General features: G+C 37.3%; 2 protein-coding genes across 9 annotated transcripts in view; both read right to left on the bottom strand.

Annotated features, from left to right (window-relative positions):
- LOC109054847 (insulin-like growth factor 2 mRNA-binding protein 3) overlaps positions 1–7,670 on the bottom strand; it is a 34,541-nt gene extending 26,871 nt beyond the window's left edge. The window contains exons 1-2 of one of the 4 annotated variants that reach the window (XM_042745818.1): positions 7,029–7,670; positions 5,974–6,034 (exon numbers count right to left, since the gene is read on the bottom strand). In XM_042745818.1, coding sequence (XP_042601752.1) covers positions 5,974–6,034; positions 7,029–7,203 — 236 coding nt within the window. In that variant the 5' untranslated portion in view covers positions 7,204–7,670. The remainder of the gene's footprint in view (positions 1–5,973; positions 6,035–7,028) is intronic. The other 3 variants (XM_042745819.1, XM_042745820.1, XM_042745821.1) reach the window with 3 other exon arrangements.
- A 6,586-nt stretch (positions 7,671–14,256) lies between these two features.
- On the bottom strand, positions 14,257–20,368 carry LOC109111018 (transformer-2 protein homolog alpha-like). 5 transcript variants are annotated; one of them, XM_019123980.2, is made up of 9 exons: positions 20,229–20,368; positions 18,814–18,941; positions 18,549–18,708; positions 17,195–17,248; positions 16,222–16,410; positions 15,359–15,474; positions 15,149–15,265; positions 14,987–15,057; positions 14,257–14,790 (listed from the first exon to the last, which is right to left on the bottom strand). In XM_019123980.2, the coding sequence occupies exons 1-9, from the start codon at positions 20,262–20,264 to the stop codon at positions 14,780–14,782; spliced, it is 882 nt and encodes a 293-aa protein (XP_018979525.1). In that variant the 5' UTR covers positions 20,265–20,368; the 3' UTR covers positions 14,257–14,779. The 5 variants fall into 5 exon arrangements, with proteins under 5 accessions (XP_018979525.1, XP_018979526.1, XP_018979527.1 ...); XM_019123981.2 differs by having other exon boundaries at positions 14,987–15,054; XM_019123982.2 differs by lacking the exon at positions 20,229–20,368 and adding an exon at positions 19,288–19,436.
- Positions 20,369–20,546: the final 178 nt, after the last annotated feature.

Here is a 20,546-nt window from a genome sequence, read left to right as displayed (position 1 = left end):
AACACGCAGTAAGATCTCAGTGATTCTTTTTGTTGACAACAGCATGCAGATTCATAGATGATTCTCATTAGGAATTTGGGAAGATTTTTGTCCCACGTATCACATTGTCACATGCCTTTTAAAAAAAATTCACAAAAATGTTACTCGTCATTTGCTCAGTAACAAGTTAGATTTTCCTCGCGCTTTGGACTTTGAACCCTGGATTTGTGCATGCATTAGCAAATATAACATTCTGCAGTTTATTTACTAATCGTTTGAGGTAATTTCACGATTTCAATCATCATACATTAACCTAACCACCATCATCAGCCACCTCTTCTCATCGGAGACGTGATGCAGCACTAAACAGTCTCTCGCTGTCAGTGCTTCATGCTTGTAATAATTTCTGCATCTTTCTCTGATAGTTTTAAATACTTTCTCACTGCCGACATGTTTCCTGCATTAGTGCGTCCCTCTGTTTGATCGCATTAGTCATTGTTCGGTAGGCTACATATTCTGCCGAACACAGAAAGAGGAATTTTCGGCCGAATAATTTCGGTTGCCGAATATTCGGTGCATCCCTACAGTCTACAAAACCAACTGGTCAGTGACAAAACTAAATTAATTTATGAATTGACTCTAATTTGTCAATTAATGCATTGACTGTGTAAGTTCACTTTGAGAAAGATACTGGAACTGTCAGGAACCCAGACACAGCATTTAAATGTTTAAATCACTACGAGTACAAGTAACAAGCCAACTTGGCTACAATCCCAATGTAAACTGCACAAATGAATCAAAAAAAAAAAAAAAAATTCCATCATAGAAATACAGATGTTACTTATACAGAGAAGTTTCTAAAGGCCAAGAACTAAATGTATCAAGAGTTAGAAAAGGGACAATCTCAGGTTTGGATTCAATTTGAAATGACAACACACAACATTATTAGCTTCATTCAGATTAATACAGAGCCTGTACATATGCCATTCAGCACTGTAAAATTAATTTTAATGGTGATACCGCTTTTATAGGCTGGTTCTTTCATGTTAACATAGGTTTCATTAATGTGTATGTTTTGGTGCAGCGATTGTGAAAGATCTATAACTGCCCACTTGACTTTACACGACTCCAAAGTTCATGCTCTGTATATTTGCGTATTTACACACTAAAATTAACAAGAACAGAATGTACAGAGGACATGAGAACAAACATGCCTCTACCTGAACAGGTAGACACACTAACCCTCATACACACACACTTACTTTTATGTCTGTCACACATGCACATAGATTGAGGCCTAAATAGTGAGCAATAATAGGGGACTTGAAGCACACTGGTGTTAAAGAAACTGATATACTATAATAAAGTAATTGACGTTGACGCACATACGTGCTTCAAGCAATCAGCGTGCATCAACAATCCTAAGTACTTTATAACATCAATGGATGATCTGTATTATTTATTGTACAGTTACAAGCTATCGTAAAACTGGCTACCTACAAGACAGCAATCCTCCAAAAACAGACATTTTGTAGTGTGCAAGCACTTTTAATTATGACAGCAAGAAAACAGATGTTTGATTTTGCTTTAACATAACTGTCGGCCTCAAAGATACTGCTAGGATTTGAGCAATATTTAAACTGAATTTTTTTATTTTTATTTTATCTTGAGCATAAAAAGGTCAAAATCTATGGGTGTTTTCTATTAAGTATGTTGATTGTGCAGCAACAAGCAAAGCAACACTACACTGCCATCCAAAACATTTTGCTCTCAAATTCAGGACTTTGTAGCAACTAATTTCAGAAGCAACAAACTGTCAAACAAGTCATACCATGTTGCTTCTGCAAAATAGAACATGCATGTGTATGTTCCATTTTGTATGTATTATATGTATAAACAATAAAATAAAAATGTTGGTTCCATGTAGATGGTCACCATTAACTACTGCAACATACTGACCCAATTAAAATAAAATAGTTTTGCCAAGAAATTAAAAACAAGGTCATTCAAATACTCACTGACATACCAATTCTCAAAATTAAAAGCATGTCTTAAAATAAATAAATAAACTACAGAGTCAATCCTAGCAATACAACGCTATATAGAGTAAGGCCTGGAGACGAAACTGAAGTTGTACAGGCTGTAAGGGACATTTGCACTCATGAAGAGTGTAGATGTCAAGCGGAGAACAGTCACTTGGAGTCATCTCAGGAATTATCAAAATGCATCACAACTTGCATTCAACATCTGTGTAATTCCTGGACATGTTTTTCCCAGCATGTTTACGGTGTCAAATCCAAGGCAACGCAACCCAAATTTGATTCTGTAAACTATAACCAGTGAGGCAAAAATACCACAGGTAGTGTAGCACTTCTGCTCATTTTTAACAGGGAACAGCTCACTTAGAGAAAACAGTTTATTTAATAATAAATAATTTTTATTAATAAAAAATTATGGGTTGTGAGCGATACTACAGAATACAAGAGGTTGTCCATGCTTCACTAAAAATCCACTGTGGCAAAAGCTCTGACAGAATTACATAACCTAAAACAGCAATACACACATTCACCATTTAATCTAAAAAAAAACTTAGCTTACACACACAAGTGTATCAAATCTACTAAAGGCACAGAGTTAATAAAGAAAACATTAGCACTCAGCTGAATGATCAGAGAGACATGTGTGAGACCAGTAAAAAGGGGGAAAAAAAGAGCCAAGGGCCAAGCATGTATAGGTGTATGCACCGGGGCAAGTGACTTAAAAAAAAATAACAAAAATTAAATAACCACAAACACACACACACACCAAAAACTACTTAAACATTAAAAACAATGCAATTTGGTAAACCTTCACATTTGTATTTATTTTTGTAAAATCAACCTAACTAAAAGTACAGCCGTATGACATTCCTGGTTTCATGTACGAATTAAAAACTTCCCTTTTCTCTTGAGGAATTTGGTGGGATTGGTGTGCTTTTCCAGCCCTGGTCTGCATTCCGGTGGGAATGCAATATGGAATGTTCTCCTACAGCAGATTAAGCTATAGGAGCAAGAGGGGAGTGTGTGTGTGGTTAGGACTGGGGTGGGGTGTTAGTGCCCCATTTCAGGGTAAACTCTTTCTGCCCCTGGAGGTGGGGTCTGGTTACCATGGTAACAGGTTAGCCTACAGACAAGAAAGGGAAAAGGGGCGGGGTTTGGTTGTGACGTAACAGAAGTAGAGGGCATCTTCATTCACTTCAAAATCCAACGGACATGCAACATAACATGAACATACAAGGTACATTGGGGGGGGGGTTTAGGGAGACTTCCCACCACAAACACTCCAGGAGGAACCAGGAAACACGGCCGAACGTTATAATTCACAAGCTAGTGACTCCATCACGAGAACTCACAAATCGGTCTGAATCAAGATACTTCAATATTTAGTTTTAGAGTTAAAAAAAAAAAAAAAGGTCCTTCCAGCCACAGCTGATACTAATGCACAAGTTAAGAACAAAATTACATCTACAAGCAGAAAAACAGAAAATTACCACCAAATAATAATTTTTAAAAAAGCTATACATTGTTTAACTTGAAAACCAAAAAAACCCTCACACAAATTTAAAGCAGGATTGAAGCACACAAATAAAAACAAATTGAGAAATATAATTGACACTAATTTAGGCTGAATGGGATATGCCACACTAAATTATTTTTTTTCTCTCAATTTTCAGCAATTTAAACCAAATTAAAAAGCACGTAAAATACCTAACTGTATTATTTTTTTTTACAGATTGCAATCATGGAAATTGTTATGAGTGACAAATAATTTACAAAAAATAGCATTAATATTTAAAACATAGCAAAGTTAGCACCCCTGCAAAATTAATTAAAATCTTTAAAAACAACAAACACTGACTGTCCACACAAAAGGTTCCAACTTTTTCCACACACAGAGTATCTGTTCTAGCTGAGACCCTTTTCCCACACTCTCTTCTAGCAGTTGGGGCCCCCCTTTAAGCCACACGTGTGCATGCACACACACACACACATACAGTGTAAGCAAAGCTCTGAGCAAAAACGGCTACGCTAGTAATCGAGGAAGCTAGCAATGAGAAAGAAAAATGGCGTATGAAACGAAACTTCTAAAGGCCAATGGGCTGTCCATGCAGGCTCTGCTCAGTGTACACACAAGCCTGGTTGAAGAACGTTGTCACAATCAACATGTTTTTGACGTATGAAGCATCTGAACTATGCTACCAAATTACAATTATTCATTAAAAGGAAAAATATATATTAAGGCAGGTTAATGTAAATGTTAATGTGAATATTTATATATAATTATAGTAAGTCCTGTGTCCACACCGCCTTGTAATGCACCCTGACCAAACTAAAGCTTCCAGAAAACGGCTCCATAAAATGCACACCACCCCTTGGTACATTCTCTCACACACACACACACACTCAAGAGGCCATGCTTTACCCAACTTTCATATTTTTTGTGTGTGTAAAGGTGGGCAGGGCCTAAACCGAGACTCATATGATAGAATGCAAGATCACTCCCATCATGCATTGCACTATACTTGGCTCTCATTGGTTTGCAGTTCAAACCAGCTTTACATACACAACCTCTGACCTGCTCCTATCAAAATTTACTACATATGTGCAGCATATACACACTAAAAAAAATATATTATACATGTAACACTCAAATTATACTGTTTTTCATAATTTACACACTAATATCAGCATATTAAGGTATTGTTTTTGATACACTGTTAGTGTATAAAAATTAAACCGCATATAAACTGTCCACTTAATGTCACATCAGTTTAAAAGATCAGCTGGCCCCATCAAGAATAGCGTTATAATTGAACTAACCTTAATATGTGTTTAACCATTACGGAGAAAAAAAAAAAAAAAAAAAAAAAAAAAAAAAAAAAAAAAGGCCTACCTTTATTTAGTATAAATAACGTAAAGAACGAAGCGAAGGATTATTTTAAATTAAACCTGCTAAATGCTTCAATTTATCGTTTTTAACTAAACAAAACCAACATTAACTTAAAACGCGTACAATTCACGTGGAAACTTATTTTTTGACTGAGAAATCACTGTAAGAAAATATTACCCGCTAGTTAATGATAAATTAAAAAATACAGGACGCCGAGGAATTAATAACCAGCTTATATGTACATGAGGCAGTCGTAAAGTAAAAATAAGGCGAATATTCATTATATCTGTAGTCGTTACGTCAACTTAATTATTACAATAAAACGGCAACCCACTCGCACACGGTTGGTAAACAGTGCTTTGTGGCTTACACCACGTCTAGTCGTTACAGTTCCTGTGAACCCACAAACCGGTTTTCGTGACAAGACCTCGACCCTTGTAGTCCACGCGCGCTGAGGAGTCCATCTCGTGCCTGAGCAGCGCGAGGAGGGGAAAGAGGGGGCGGAAGCACTGAGCGGCATGACTGAATAGTAGTTTCTTCTTAAATGGAGGCCACAGTGAGCATGGCTCCATAAATGCACATCCATGTGCAACGTGAGGTCCCATTTACAAAGTTTGCGTTCTCACTTTGCACACCTCTGCTGCGTTTCTTGCTACGTTTTGTCAAGGCCTAAAGGCCCAGTAATATGTGAACTCAGCAAATCAAGGGTCTCAGATGTATTACAGAAACCCACATTCCGCACGCTGACATGGAGGTTCAATCAGTAGCATACACACTTTTTTTTTTTTGCTATTAAACACGCCTGTAGATTTACATTTAAAGCAGGTATCCTATATAAAATACACCGTCACCACACTAATCTTGAATTTCTCATGCATAACAGTTTGATGGATAATATGAGCGTAAAACAAATCAAATGAGAGCCATTTCAAAGATTAAAAACAACAAGCGCGATTTAAAATCAGGGCTTGTCAGGAAAAAATATTTGGAGATAATTATTCAAAACAAAAACGTGGACTTAGCCATTTTTTTGATGAAATTGCGAAATTTACAAATGCATCTTACCTTTGTCGTTTAGGGACAGAGTGCTCCACTTCTAAGACTTTTCCGTGGAGTTCTACTTTCCCTGAAAAATATTAATTGTATTTTAATAAATCACATTTTTATTTCAAACAAAATGTCTAATGTGTGTCAAAGGTTCACAATGTACGAAAGTGCAAAAAAAAAAAAAAAAAAAAAAAAAAAGCTATTTACGCTTAGTGTACAGAAACTACACTGACATGTACGATTTAAAGAAAATCTTCACGACAACCTAAAACAAAATTAGTTTTAGTTAAAAAAAAAAAAAAAAAAAAAAAAAATATCATACATAAAAGATTTCCCAGAGGTTAAACTTGGAAGACAAATTTGCCCCCACGCTTGCGCGAAGGCCTCAGCTACGAGCAGCGTGACACTGACTCGTTTAAGAAAATCACGAAACCGTCCACTGACTTATACGGTCTTCTTTATGACAAATATTGCAGCTTTTACACAATTCACACTCGTTCCAAACATAATCAACCCATATTTTAGAGACAAGGGAGTAGTCGAAAGGCCTACAAGGAACCAATGCAACCCAACCACCTGGTGTTTCAGAACTCGTAATTACAGCGATACAAGTGATACATTTTTACAATGGCAAAGTTCGCAAAACCACCAGTTCTGTGTAACACTTTAGTTCACTTCCAGAAAGTGCTCCACGACCTGCGAGATGCGTTTAAAAGCCACACGAAACACCAAGAGCATTTTAATTCAAATAAATAGTATGTGCAGCCACTCGACGCTTGGATATCTGAGTTGGTAAACACATTTATTTCACATTTCGCCCTGCACACACAAGCAACACCGCAACTTTGATGGACAGTTGCCGTTCAGTTATTTTGATACTAAAGCGAGACTTGGCGTTCTCGTCGAGTAAAACCCGTGGTTTAAAAAAAAACTGAAAGTGAATAGCCTATACTTGCTCAGTGTACGAACACATCCCTGCGTTGCATGGCGTCTAACTGTTAAACGCGACCGCTGCATGTTCACTGTAATTCATTTAGAGGGTGGATTAAATCATATACGCACGAAAGTCTCACCTGAAAGAGTGTCAATGGCCCTCATCGCTACCTTTTCGTCGGGGCAATCCACAAACGCGTAGCCGCTTTTTACGAGAAAGGGTGCACTGAAAGGTATCTTCCACTGCTCAAAGATACTTTCCAAGTCCAGCGCGCTCGCCTGCTCGCTCACGTTCCCGATGTAGAGCTTATTCATTTTGTTGTATACGGAAAAGAGCGACCGTGTTGCAGAGGGCAGCCCTTTATCGCGTCGCTCAGATGGGCAGTGTTTGGAGAGAGAGAACCGCACTGTCGCTCAGCGGAGGGTCTGGGAGTGTTCTCCCAATCACTCCAAGCTACAGAGATATTTGATGGACGAGATCGCCGCCGTGCTTGCGCGCACTCGCGTTTCCTCTCGATTTAAACGCGCTGAATTATTTATTCCGTCACCTCTGCGAGGCAAGGACCGGGAAGATAGAGAAAGTTTCTTTATTCTTTGGTGATGCGACTAAACTGTCACACACGTTTGTGTAGGCACCGACTCTTAATAACATCGAGAGAACGGGAAACAAAAAAACCCTAAGTTCTTCTGCCTTTTTCAATGAGCCACGTGTTCAAACTACAAATCAGTCCTGCACGTGAGGTGTCCCGGTTGCTCAATTAAGTGTCGGATTTGGGGGAAATGGCACAGGGATGACTGGGGTGGGGACAGATAGAGAGAGAGCGATGGTGAGAGAGAGAGAGAGAGAGAGTAAAACCTCTCTACGTTTATTTGCAGGGATTCCGTGCAAAAAGCTAGCTGAACTCGTTGTACCGTTCAATGATATTCTGTTCGATGGACTTTTCTCTACTAATGCCGTTCTGAGCTCTTATTGGTTGTTGGTGGAGTTGTAGAGAGGCGTTGCACGCACGCTCGCTCGCCTCACAACGCTTGAAACCAGCGCTGAGGCTTTATCTGAGCTTATGGTGGGCTGCCACATAGGGGATGAGGGGGAGGGTCTGCCATTCATACAGCATCTACACTATTTCTCACTCTATTTTCTATACACTCTATGCCATGCATGCCATAGAGGCATGGTAAACCTTTAAACAATGGAGGCCACATTCAATCAAGCGATAATCTCCTTTTCTCTCCCATTTCACGAAGAAAAATCCTACATGCGCAACTACGTCTAATTATTTACAAAGATCCATATGTGAAGCATTTTGCGTTACTCTACGCAGCTTCTTAACTATGCATGGCTACAGTTTTTGACTACTGTGGCCTAGTGTAACGTGACCTAACCAGATTGAACAAAGCGAATTATACACTTCCGGTGCCTAAAGAAAGGGGAGGGCCATGCGGAACATAGAAAAGTCGTAATGGCGAGTGGTTAAGGCGGGCCTCCTTCTGGATCAGTGGGGAGGAGATCATAGGCCTGTGTGTTGGTTAATGCAATATACTTTAGACTTCTTCCCCGACAATTCGCCACATTTCTTTCAATGAAAAAAAAAAGAAAAAAAGTTGCATAATATCTGGATGTGCGGCCTGCAAATCGCTCGACCTTCCACGTAAAGCGGAGACATTTACGCTGGGCCCACGCCCTTATGCGTCTCTTTCTCTCTCCCCCTCTTTTTCTGTCACAAACACATACACACATAGGTCGTGCTGGTTTTCTTTTAAAAGATGTGTCTGTACCCATATTAAGTCAGATATGATAAATATTCAAGTTGTATAATATTTGCATCGCAAGTTTAGGATATGACACGCTCGACAGATTTCTGATAATTAGGACGAACTGAGATTTTATGCCCTTATTGGAATCCGCGAGATATGAGGCACTGCTTGGGGGTTGTTCCGATCAAAAATCATCAATAAACGCCTTTCCTGGTTTTCCATAAGGCCGATAGGAAAGCGTATATCAGACGGTCACGTCAGGATTTTTTTCTGCTTATGTTTACGTGTTGGCGAGTCCTAGCAATTTAATTTGATTGAATTTAGGTAATTTAATTTGGAATGTTACCTGGCGTTTAAATTAAATATGAAATATTCCTAAAATATTTTCGTCTTAGATTTACCAAGCGCCACAAAGAAGCCCACGCACGTTTAATTTAATTTGAATCAAAGAATCATGCTGATACATTTTAACAATTTTCTATAACAATATATACAACCATAAACATGCATATTGTTCAAGATAAAATTGATTTAAAATAAACTGGTAATGTCATGCACCTTAACAGTACTTTCGTTATAGTGACGGTTTCGAATTAATTTCGTCCTTGTTTGATACTACTAGCCTCATTAAACTTCTCCTTGTATCATACACGTTCATCTTTATATGATTTAATTAATTTAACTTTATTTAATTTTCAGCCCTGCCCATCTTTCCAAAACAATATTTTTATGGCATAAGCAAAGGCGTTTTCTCTCTCTTTTTTTCTCGATGATTTACTTTTATCCCAGATTTACTTTTATTACCAATATTTATTTAGCCTTTTTAACACTTAGACACACAAGCACTGAACTAGAGCAACCCATACATCATGTTTACTCTATATTAGCAGTAAAACTGCCACGTTGCTTATTTAAAATAATTTGTATGAAGAGCCCTGAAATCCTAATTAGGATGTTTTATAACTGAATAGAACTAGCCTTTTTAATGCAATAGATCTTAACTTTAAATGGCAACTAAAAGTGTAAAAAGTAACAACATCTGATTGTGTTATTGTGGATATAGTCAGACAGCATGGGCCTGGATGCCAGTAGTATAGCTCGCGCAACTGAAATACTACTGTAGAATGGCACGCACATGATGCGCTCCTATTGGTCGAACAGGGGACCAATGAGAGCGCAGCTCCTTTCTGCTTTACTACTCTCGCTGGCCGCTGCATCGACTGTTCATTCATTGGTTTTCATCTACAGCTCTTCGGTACAAATCCAGGCGCGAAATAGTCTAATAAGGGGTAAAATTACTTCATCCAGTTTCAAAATTAGAAACCGGAACATATTATGCACCATACATTTTCTTTCTGTTTGAGTTTAAACGGTAAAAGGCATGCAAAGAAAAGAAAATATGGAGGAGGACTCCGTTTTTAAGAGGTATTTCGAGGCAGTTCGCATGATTGTGTTATATATTCAGCATTTTCTGATTCTGCAAACTTGGTTGTTTCTTTAGAGATGTGACGAGAAGTCTTAGTTTATGCATTGCCTTTAGATACCCAGTCCTTTTGTCTAGCACACATGTGGGGATTCTCCTCCCCTCTTTCGTTGGTCAGATCGGAAGCCCATTTTCATACCATTGCCCCCTTTTTTGCCCCGTCCATTTCCTATAGTAAATTTTGTATAGACTGTGATAATGAATACGCACTTTACAGAATCAATAAACCTACATTCGTACAGCATGTTTGTGAGGTTGCTTTAAATGCATGTTATCGGAAAGGAATGCGACCCGTTGCTCCACCCGTCAGGGGAGATGTTTTCTATAGGAAAACATTGTTTATGTAGACTAGTATGCGGATTGAGGGTAGTATCTCGGTTAGACGAAAAATATATACGGCTTTACTTAAAAGCATCGGGATAGTTTGACGTTTAAGTCGAATTAGGGACCCAAAAGGTAACATAAATACGTTTTGAACGTAGCCTATATATTATATACAGACAAAAGGCGAACAAAAGCAAAAACTGCTGCCTTCGCTTTCGTTGAAGAACACTGGAATTAAGCACTAATGTAAGTTGAAAAGTATTCTTTTGTACCGTTTCAGATTTCGAGTACTTTTTGCGTGTTTTTAGCTCCCTGTTGAGCGAATGTATGGAACATTGTGTGCAGTTAACGCCATGTTCATGCCAAGATCTGCTTTCAGAAACGTTCACAGAAGTTTTGTGTAGAGCAACCAGCTTTGTTTCGTGTAAACGTTATTTTTGAAACAGTAATTTGTTGGAAACCGACTACTACTACTTTTCTGTTGAGTATGTTTTAAGGATATAATTTTTTGACAGTTTAGTCGATGTTTATGTTCTTGGCTGTATGTATTTATACAGAAAATGGCGGTACTGATTCACATCTTCCAGTAGATATTTTTTTTTAACCTGTTTCCTGTGTTTATGTCAGAAGAACTCGTATAGTCCATTTATTTGCGTTACAATCACACACAACAATCTTCTTTAGGTTACTAATGTCATCCTAAGGAATGTGTTTAAGCTACGTACATGCATTCAGTTAATCATTCACTTTATACTGTTTTGAAGAATGTTAAAAGAATGTTTTTGACTTTGAAAGCTCAAATGCAAAATTTAAAGTTACGTAATCGAAATATTATTATTGTGCTTCACACTATGGATTTGACGTATCAAAATAGTTTGACGTATTTGCTTAGATATTTTGAGATGCTTGCATTTTTTAAAGGAATTATGAAATGATGATGATCGTCCAAAAAAACAAACAAACACATAAATAAAACAAAAAATAAACAAACCTTGGCCTACATAAGTTATTTGTAGGACATGGCCTATATAAATATGTCCTTGTATATTCTCTGAGTATTTGTTAAAATTCATAAGTTTATTTTAAAACAAAATTGAGATATATAAATATTTGTCTGAGAACATTTTAAGAACAAAAACAAGTTAGCGTAACCTGTGTGACGAGGTGGGCCTGACCTTTGACTGTGGGGCCTCAAAAATCAGAGCTCTGTGAACTTTATCAGGGCCTCTTTGTAAGCTAATGAACAGAGGATTGGAAATAAAAAGAGGTTTTATTTAAATGTTTAATACATGCTTGGTTAGAGGCCTGTGTGAGTGCAGTGCATAACGTCTGAATATCTTAACAGACCTGTGAAACAAATCCAATCCTATATTCATTGTCTCAAGCAAAACAAAGCTAGACAGACCTAAGCTGTCACACACTTAAATACATATAAATTGTTTAATAGCCTACATAGGCGTTTAGGGTTAAGAATGCCCGCTGTTTCTAGAAATTATTTTTGTAAAGTACAAGAATAAGAATAAATTGTACTTTGCAGACTGTGATATTTTGAGTGGTTTCAATTTAAGGCCAGAGTTTATAGCATTTCGAGTTAATTCAGAAATGGATACTGTTTTAATGGGTGTGGTTGCCACTGAAGACATGGGAGGTCATATAGTGTGCTCTAATTTTCTCATGTCCTTTTGAAATAATTGGTATGGACTGATGTTTTTATATTATATGATGTAGAAATGCATTTAGTTAATTTTTTCCATGTGTCCACTGATATGTTTGTAGGTGGCCAGGTTGATAATGTACGTTGAAGAAAATTCAAGGAGATAAAGATTGTTTACTCTACAGAGTAAAGACTGTTATTTACTGCACCCAGCATTCATTTTAATTGCTGAGATGGTCTGAAAACATAGGAATAAAAATAGTAGAACCAGGAATTTTTTTTAAGATGCTGTACACAAGTAGTGTGACTTAAATATGTGGCTTATTTTGTGTGAAAGTTGACACATGTGAGGATGTCCATTTTTCACAACATTTGGGTTTGTTAAAGTTCCTGAATCAAATATGTAGATTTTATTACTGTATTTCTAAAGTTTAAAGTATATATTTTTAAAGAATTTAAAAAAAAGTGATAAATTGCAAAGAAATGCACAGTGTGAAGATGGCATTTAAGCTAAGTGATATTTTTGTTTTCTTTTCAAAGAAGCTACACATGACGTGTGTACATTTTAAGCAAATTTAATATATATTAACTCAATGCACCACAGCACAATAAAAGAATAAAGTCTTATATGATCTTATTAAAAATCTCTTCTAATAAAAAATTGTGATGTGAAGTATCTTTTATTATTATTATTATGACAATACACTGACAGCTGATGCATTTTGTAAATTTTGCATAAAATATGATCTCATATAATGAGAAGTAACAAAATTATTAGCGTTTACAAGACTTACAAGAGAGGCAGTTAGCCTCTTGGAACTTTTAGGTCCACCAAAGTCTTTTTTTTATGTCACTGAAGACTGGTTTGCACATTTTAATATGTATATTCAAAAGTACTTTTAATAATATTTTAGCAGTGTTGGCCTCGTGTCACATCAGGGAGTAAAATCTAATCAATGTTCTTGTCTCAGAACTTCCTCACTCTTCCACTCCACTAATCTGAAATGTCTGGATAGGTGAAAACAATATGGCCGACAGTCTAATGTAGCCAAGTGCTCCACACTGCTCTAATGGAGGACCTTGTGTGCTTTTCTGGTCGTTTACTATGGGTGATTTCAAACACATTTACAGATTCACAAACGAAAGCTTCTCGTAAGATCCTGTGAACACTCTTAACAAAGTTTTAACTACAGAAGTGGCACTGTATAAATCTCAAGATCAGCTGTTCACTCAAACATGCATATATTTGAATTCATGTATCTTGGCATTTGTAACGAATTGAATGTTAATTCATTGGTCTTTTAAGCATTGTATAATGTAACATTTATTGAAAAGTGGCTGAAAATTCTACTGGAATATAATTGATATCGTATTCTAGTTGACCTCATGTTAACCATACAAACTGTGACAGCGGCATGCATTCAACCCATGTTTAAGCAACTCGTGTATATGATTGGGGGTGAAAAAAAACAGTTGCATTTTGTAGGCTCCTCAGTTCAGTTTTTATAACTGCTTCAGATTGTCTTTAGTGGAATGTTTAACTTTGAAGCGAACTTGTACTGTTTCACTCTGTTTATTAGTGGTTATTTATTATTAATTATATTCCATTCAAAACATTTACTTTAATTTTATGATGAAATTGTTACTGTATTGTACAAATTATTTCTGTATGATTTGTTTTCAATCTTAATAGAAGGTGCTAATAAAAACATTTTTAAAGACATCTTTTGTTCACATTTTATTGTAACACACTGAAAACAATGCAAATTATCAAACCTCTTTTCACCTGTTATTATTATTATGACCCAATTATTGCATTTCAGATAGTGGAATGTGTTTTAAGTTTAAAACCATTTTAAAAACAGTTGTGACTTAACCACACTTGTTTCCCCATAGATATTAAACATTAATTAAGTGCTAGAAACTGCACTGCAAAACTAATTTCTAAGTGATAAATTAGATGTTTTTTTTTTCTTTTCCACATTTCTTGTCTGTGGTTTTTAAAATTCAGCATTCAAAATGTTAAGGCAAGTTGACATTAATTTCTGTATAGTACATTACTGAAACAACTATGCTTGTATTCCCAGCTTTGAGGAACATTAATAAGACTAAGTTGCACATAAGGGATGTCTTGTCATAATAAAAAGAAACATTTCTTTTAAGGTCTTTATTTCTTAAGAAAGAAACAAAGCAACACAATCCTGAAAATAAAAGTATTTTGTCACAGATAAAGAGGCAATCTCAGCCTGCTTTCTCAAGTACGTGATGCTCTGCCTCACAGATGTACAGCAACTCACACACACACACACACACACACACACACACACACACTCTCTCACTCACTCACACACACACACTCACTCACTCACTCACTCACTCACTCACTCACTCACTCACTCACTCACTCTCAAGGTACCACATACATCCCCGCTTAAAGATGCCCAGTATATAGGAAAACTCAAGCCTTACGAGCACACTACAATAAAAAAAAAAAACCTCACACATAAAACCCCATGACAACAGTATTTATGCTCTCCACAAACCTCACTTACTGGGAAGTCTACAAATTAAGACATTTATAAAACAAATCTTTCTCTAGTACAGTGAGTTTACATGTCTTTATAAATGTATAGCTCGATGCAACAGGCAAAAAGAAAGAAGTCTTCAGGATCTTCTTAGTATCGTCCTGCAAAACACAAACGTTCTATTAGAATGAGTCTACAATTAAAATGTCCATCACATGGTACATGATTCAGTGGGCAAACGGGTGAATAATGGGATTTCATGACTAATGCACTCTAGAAGCTGTGGCTTATCAAGCAGGCATGCATTTGGGCATATGTGGAAAATTCAGAATGCTCAAGGCTTTTAAATCCACTCACGTGGGCTGTATGAGCGAGATCTTGAGCGAGACCTGTACCGGCTGTAATAAGGTGACGGAGAGCGCCTCCTGCTGGAAAAGAGAAGAAGAGATAAGAATTCATAAGAACCGTCACAGAAACATTAGAAATGTTTGACACACTGAAGTATATATTCAATGTTACCTGTATCTGTAGTCATACTCGTCATAACGGTCATATCTGTCGTAGCCACGATCGTAATACGAGTCTCGTCTCCGGCCGCCGCCACCACTGCTGCTGCTGCTGCTCCCACCTCCATTACTAAAAGAGTCGCATTCGAAGTGTTAATACAAACCACCCATACTAGTTCAGCTTATTTGTCAGAATGTTTTTTTTGGCCTGCAAAATACTCACTGTGTGGGCCGACCCATGTAGATGCCTGGTGTGGGGGTGTGTGGACGTTTAGTGATGGAATAATCCACCCTGATGCGCCTTCCATCCAGCTCCATGCCATTAGCCCGCTCCATTGCCTGTAGTGAGGGATAAATGGTCTGTTTAGACGGGAAATACAGTCATAGAGCATCTAATAACATTTGAGTGCTCAATGACGGTCTGAAAAACATTATTAATGAAAATGTCTTAGTGTTGTTAAGGATGGTTAAAATGGAAATTCTGACATTATTTACTCATCCTCATGCCATTTCAAACTTGTACGATTTTTTGTTCAATGGACCATAAAAGATGACATATTTATCCATACAGTGGAAGTCAATGGACACCATAACTACTTGGTTCCCAAAAATATCTTATTTTGTTAATGCACTGTGAACAAACAAAAAACGAACAACCTGATTTTTACTAACGTTAACACAGATAAATAAATGCTATAGAAATATACTGCTCATTATTAGTTAACAAATGTAGACTGATTTTTTTAATTGATCATCTAGACTGATGGGTGAACATAACTAACATACTGAATTCTTCCAAAAGAAACATTCACTTGGAAAACTGACATTACTACTGCATTGAAGCAAGTTTTACTTGACATGAGTGCAATATGTAGCCAATTAAATATAAACTGTAGTTTTCATGAATATTCCAGTCCTGTAAATCACAAATTGCCTGATATTTCCAGATTTTATCAATACAAGTCAATGTGTTCACTAGATTACAACAGGTGATCTGAAGTTGTCCTTAAGATGCCATTAGGTGAACCACTAAACCGCTTAGACTGTGAACTTGCATTGGCAGGGCATATCCATCTGGGGATGTACCTCTTTGGCATCGTCGATGTGCTCAAAGTAAACGAAGGCAAAACCGCGAGAGCGTCCCGTTCGCTGGTCGTAGACAACATTGACACCGGCCAAAGGGCCGTAACGTGAGAAGACCTCTCTCAGGTCTCTCTCTGTTGTGTACAGACTGAGACCAAACACACCCAGACACATGTTCGGGTCTGGATTGGCCTGTAAGAGGGACAGAGGTGTCAGCACTAGAGCACAGGACAAAAGATGGAGAACACCAAAAACTGAGCAGTGACCAAATAAAACATTGACTGTGAGATTAAAATTCTGTATTTAATACTATTGAACTGCACAGAAACAATTGTAACATTTTTTACACAAATATTACTGATCATACTGATACATAAACATTGAATTTACATTATCATATCTTTGATGAGGGGAAAAAAGCAAACACATTGTAATTCATTTCTTTATCTCCTATTGTGAACCTCTAAATTTCATACCATAGAAATATTCACATGCAATGACATGAAATAATTACTGGACGTGATGGAAAGCAGTTTAACATTCCTCTCATATGTAATAACCAGTCTAGGTTCTGGTATGTTTATTGTCACACCCCTCCGACAGAGATGATGTGCCATTTGTTCAGGAAATACTTCATTGCTTTCTCTGGTGGGGCAGCAAATCAACATGACTGCCTAATTCTCTGAAATTTCTCCGGGTAACTGTGTGACAGTATTTAATAACCCCTGTTAAAGAGATTTTGATGCAAAAACAAACATTACAGCTTTCCGTCCAACAAAACATGTCTTAGGGCATCACAGTATGAATATGGTCATTGCATGAGCCGTCTGAAGGGCTTCACAGTCACTGCAGGAAGACGAAGTGATTCTTAAAAACCGAAAGTCACCACATGGACCTCTTAACCCCTTTAAAAGGCAACATTGAGACTTGTTTGGTCTAGTGGTTATTGTTAAAAGGTTAAGAAAGGTCCACATACCCTGGCATCACCATGACTGTGTGAGTCTTTTTTGGAGTCATGGCTGTATGAGCTCTGTTGATGTAATAAGAAGGAATGAAAGGGGTTATTAAAGACAGTCAAGTTCGTCCCCGTGAGGCTGTGATGGGGGTTTGTATGCATTTTGTACAAAACAGAAACACACGTTTAAGACTAGCAATAAAAACATCACTTTAAAAAAAAAATACATAACATGTTCTTGATCTAAAGCATTTGAAGTGAAGGGTTCAAAATCAGATAACCAAGCCTACACTCTCAGAGAAAAAGACAAAAAGCTGTCAATGGGGCTGTACCCTAAGGTACAAAGACTAAAAGGTACACCTTTGATGCTTATTTACCCCCAAATAGTACATAATTATACCTTAATGGTAAAGGAATGGGTACCAGCCAAGTGACATTTTGGTACCTTATTTTCTGACAGTGTCAAATCTTTTAATTAACAAAAATGGGAATTAAAGTGATTTCTAGGGATAGTTCACCTGAAAATTACATTTCTGTTATTGTTCGCTCACCATAATGTTGTTACAAACCTGTATGCCAGTGGTTCTTAAAGTTTTTGACTTAAAGGTCCCTCACTGTCCAACACTACAGTATATCCCCCAAAACAGACCTTATACATCAGAGAAACAAGTGACGCAGAATTTTTGAATTTTGTTTTTGAACTTATAGTCCTATAGAATCACTGCTGAAGAGTAATTAGCTGGCGAAGTGAATTTACTTATTGTAGAGTAAACGAATGTCATAAGTATTGTAAGCAGATGCCATGACCAATGTGATTTTTAAAACACGCTTACCTTGACGCTGTGGAAAAACAAACAGAAAGACAGAAGACAACGACCGCAGTGCTGAAAAGGCACAGAGCTACATAAAGCTCTAAAGGCTAAGATATTTCTGGTATTTCTGCTGCAAGATGACAAAGCTTTTTCTCCATCGTTCTTTATTAACAAATATTAATAATATTATTCCAAACACAATATTACCAATAATGACTAAGATATTTCTGGTGTTTCTGCTGCAAGTATGACAATGTTTTTTAAAAACTTTTTAAACAGTACTTTGTTAACTGTGAATGGAAGCAATTAAATAAAAAATAAATTTTCTGGATGTTTGTCAAGGCACCCAGCCACTTGTCTATTAACCACTGCTGTATGCTGCCATTTATTAAAATAAAATATATTCATAAAAAATATAAAGAAACTTCATATAGGTTTGCAACAATATGATGGTAAATAAACAATGACGATTTCATTTTTGTGTGAACTATATTTTTAACAGCAACTGCATTAACAGTAGTTGTGGTCCCTCTAAACTTAGACTCCTATCCCATGACTCTCACCCGACTGCCAGTGTGTCTGCGGCGGCTAGACATGGGCGATGTGCTCTGGCTCCGTCTGCGTCGGTAGTCAGGGCTGTTGGAGTGAGAGCGAGACTTCTTCCGGTGGGAGTGAGACCGAGAGCGGCTGTAGCGGCGATTCGAATGGCGACGAGAGCGAGACCTGGAAAGGACCAAACACAGAGTGAGATATACCAAATAAACAGAAATGAACTTGCTTTTCAAGAAAGAATTGGCCTCATGACATTCAGCTGATGTATGAACTGACCTGGACTTGGAGCGGGATCTGGATTCAGAACGTTTGGATGCTCGGGAAGGGCTGGGAGAGCCAGACCTGCTCCCCGTCTTGGGTTGGGCAGGACTGCCCCGCTCCGATTTGGATGGCGAGCGGGATTCCTAACATCACAGCAATGTGTTACAACATTTACAAGACAAACGTTCACCAAGCAAGCACTTACACACTCACACCACATACATAATTGCAAAAATCCAAACATTCACTTTATTACAGCTGTGGAGGAAAGTGTTAGAATTACTTAAATTAAATCATGGAATAAAAACAACAACAACAAAAGTTAATAGCATTATCGATAGATTTACAAAGGCTACGAAGTCATCACAGGTCCTTGTGATGCTTGTTCTTTAGCCGAATCACCACAGTAAAGCTACAAACATGCAAAATATCATCAAAAAGAGATTAGAAAGACACTTGGAACACAAATTCTGCATTTACTTAACCTACGGACTCATTCATTCTTCTGTTTTCAGTATACGCTATTCCTTTCTGTCAGGCATTTTATTCTTCGGTCTTCATTTGTTCAGTTTTCATTTTTCCTCTCCTTTTCATTTCTTCACCCCAATCTGAAACCTCTTTTCTTTTTTCTGCTTTAGACTCATAACGCGAGCGTGCTTCTATCTGACCGATCTTCCGTTCTTTTCTCCCCTTCCCACTTAACCGTCTGCTCTGTAAACATTTTCTCTGTAAAAGCCTTCTTTTATCTTGAACATTCTTCCACATTCTTGGCCTTAACTCTTCAAATCCTTTACGACCAATAACCTTAATGAAAAAAGAACATTCAGAGCGATTAAGATCAAGGGAAATTTAGGGGGAAAAAATGAAGTGAACCATTCAAATTTCACCACTCCTTTTGAAATACAGATGTTTGTTTGGTTACATAATCATATGGTGTAAGACAGAGAGAGGGTAAGGAAAGATCAGAAATGCTGGAAAGAGAAACCAAAAGTACTCAGGCTGCTATAGTGTGAATGCAAACTCGTGTTTTAACACTTGTAAAGTAATTTCCTAATCAATAACTGCTACAACAACTGTACTATTATAGCACCGACTGTTAAAACAAATCAAAAGGGCACACTGTTACATATATATATATGAAAAAAATGCTGGTAAATATTCTTGCCATGTTCAACACAGCAGCTTATTTACATTTATTTGATATTCAGCATCGTAATGGACTTCTCTAAAAACCTAAAGTGACTAAATATTAAACGTTTAACCAATTATTAGCCGATATGTATGTATCAGGTGATCTATCTGTTCAGTTAAATTGTAAACAAACAAAAGAAAGGGGCAGCTAGCTGTTCACTAATCGAACATCACCGCACAGAGAAAGAGAGAATATTTGAAGTAAACGACAGAACGGTTTACACAGAAATAATGCTTACCCTCCCCTGGATTTGTGGCTCCTCGGCATCACTCATTTTAAAAGCATTAAATGTTTGGCAAACGCGTGAAAATGAAGATATTCTTCCTCGAAGACTTCCGCTCTTAACGTAACTGCATTAAATGGCTGAGCAGCTGAAGCGCGCGGTGAACTATGGGAGACGACTCAACAAATACGTCACATCCTCTTCAACATTAGATAGAGTATAAGCATACACTAGCACATTATTGTAATTTATAGATTATAAATCAGCATATCCCAAACAAAACAATGTATTGACTAGGTACCACCGTGTAATTATTTGAAGCACTTTGAGGAA

This window comes from Cyprinus carpio, chromosome B19, assembly GCF_018340385.1.
Source record: "Cyprinus carpio isolate SPL01 chromosome B19, ASM1834038v1, whole genome shotgun sequence".
Classification (NCBI taxonomy): Eukaryota; Metazoa; Chordata; class Actinopteri; order Cypriniformes; family Cyprinidae; genus Cyprinus; species Cyprinus carpio.
The sequence above is the reverse complement of the archived record's forward strand: the minus strand, read 5'-3'. Positions and strand labels throughout refer to the sequence as shown.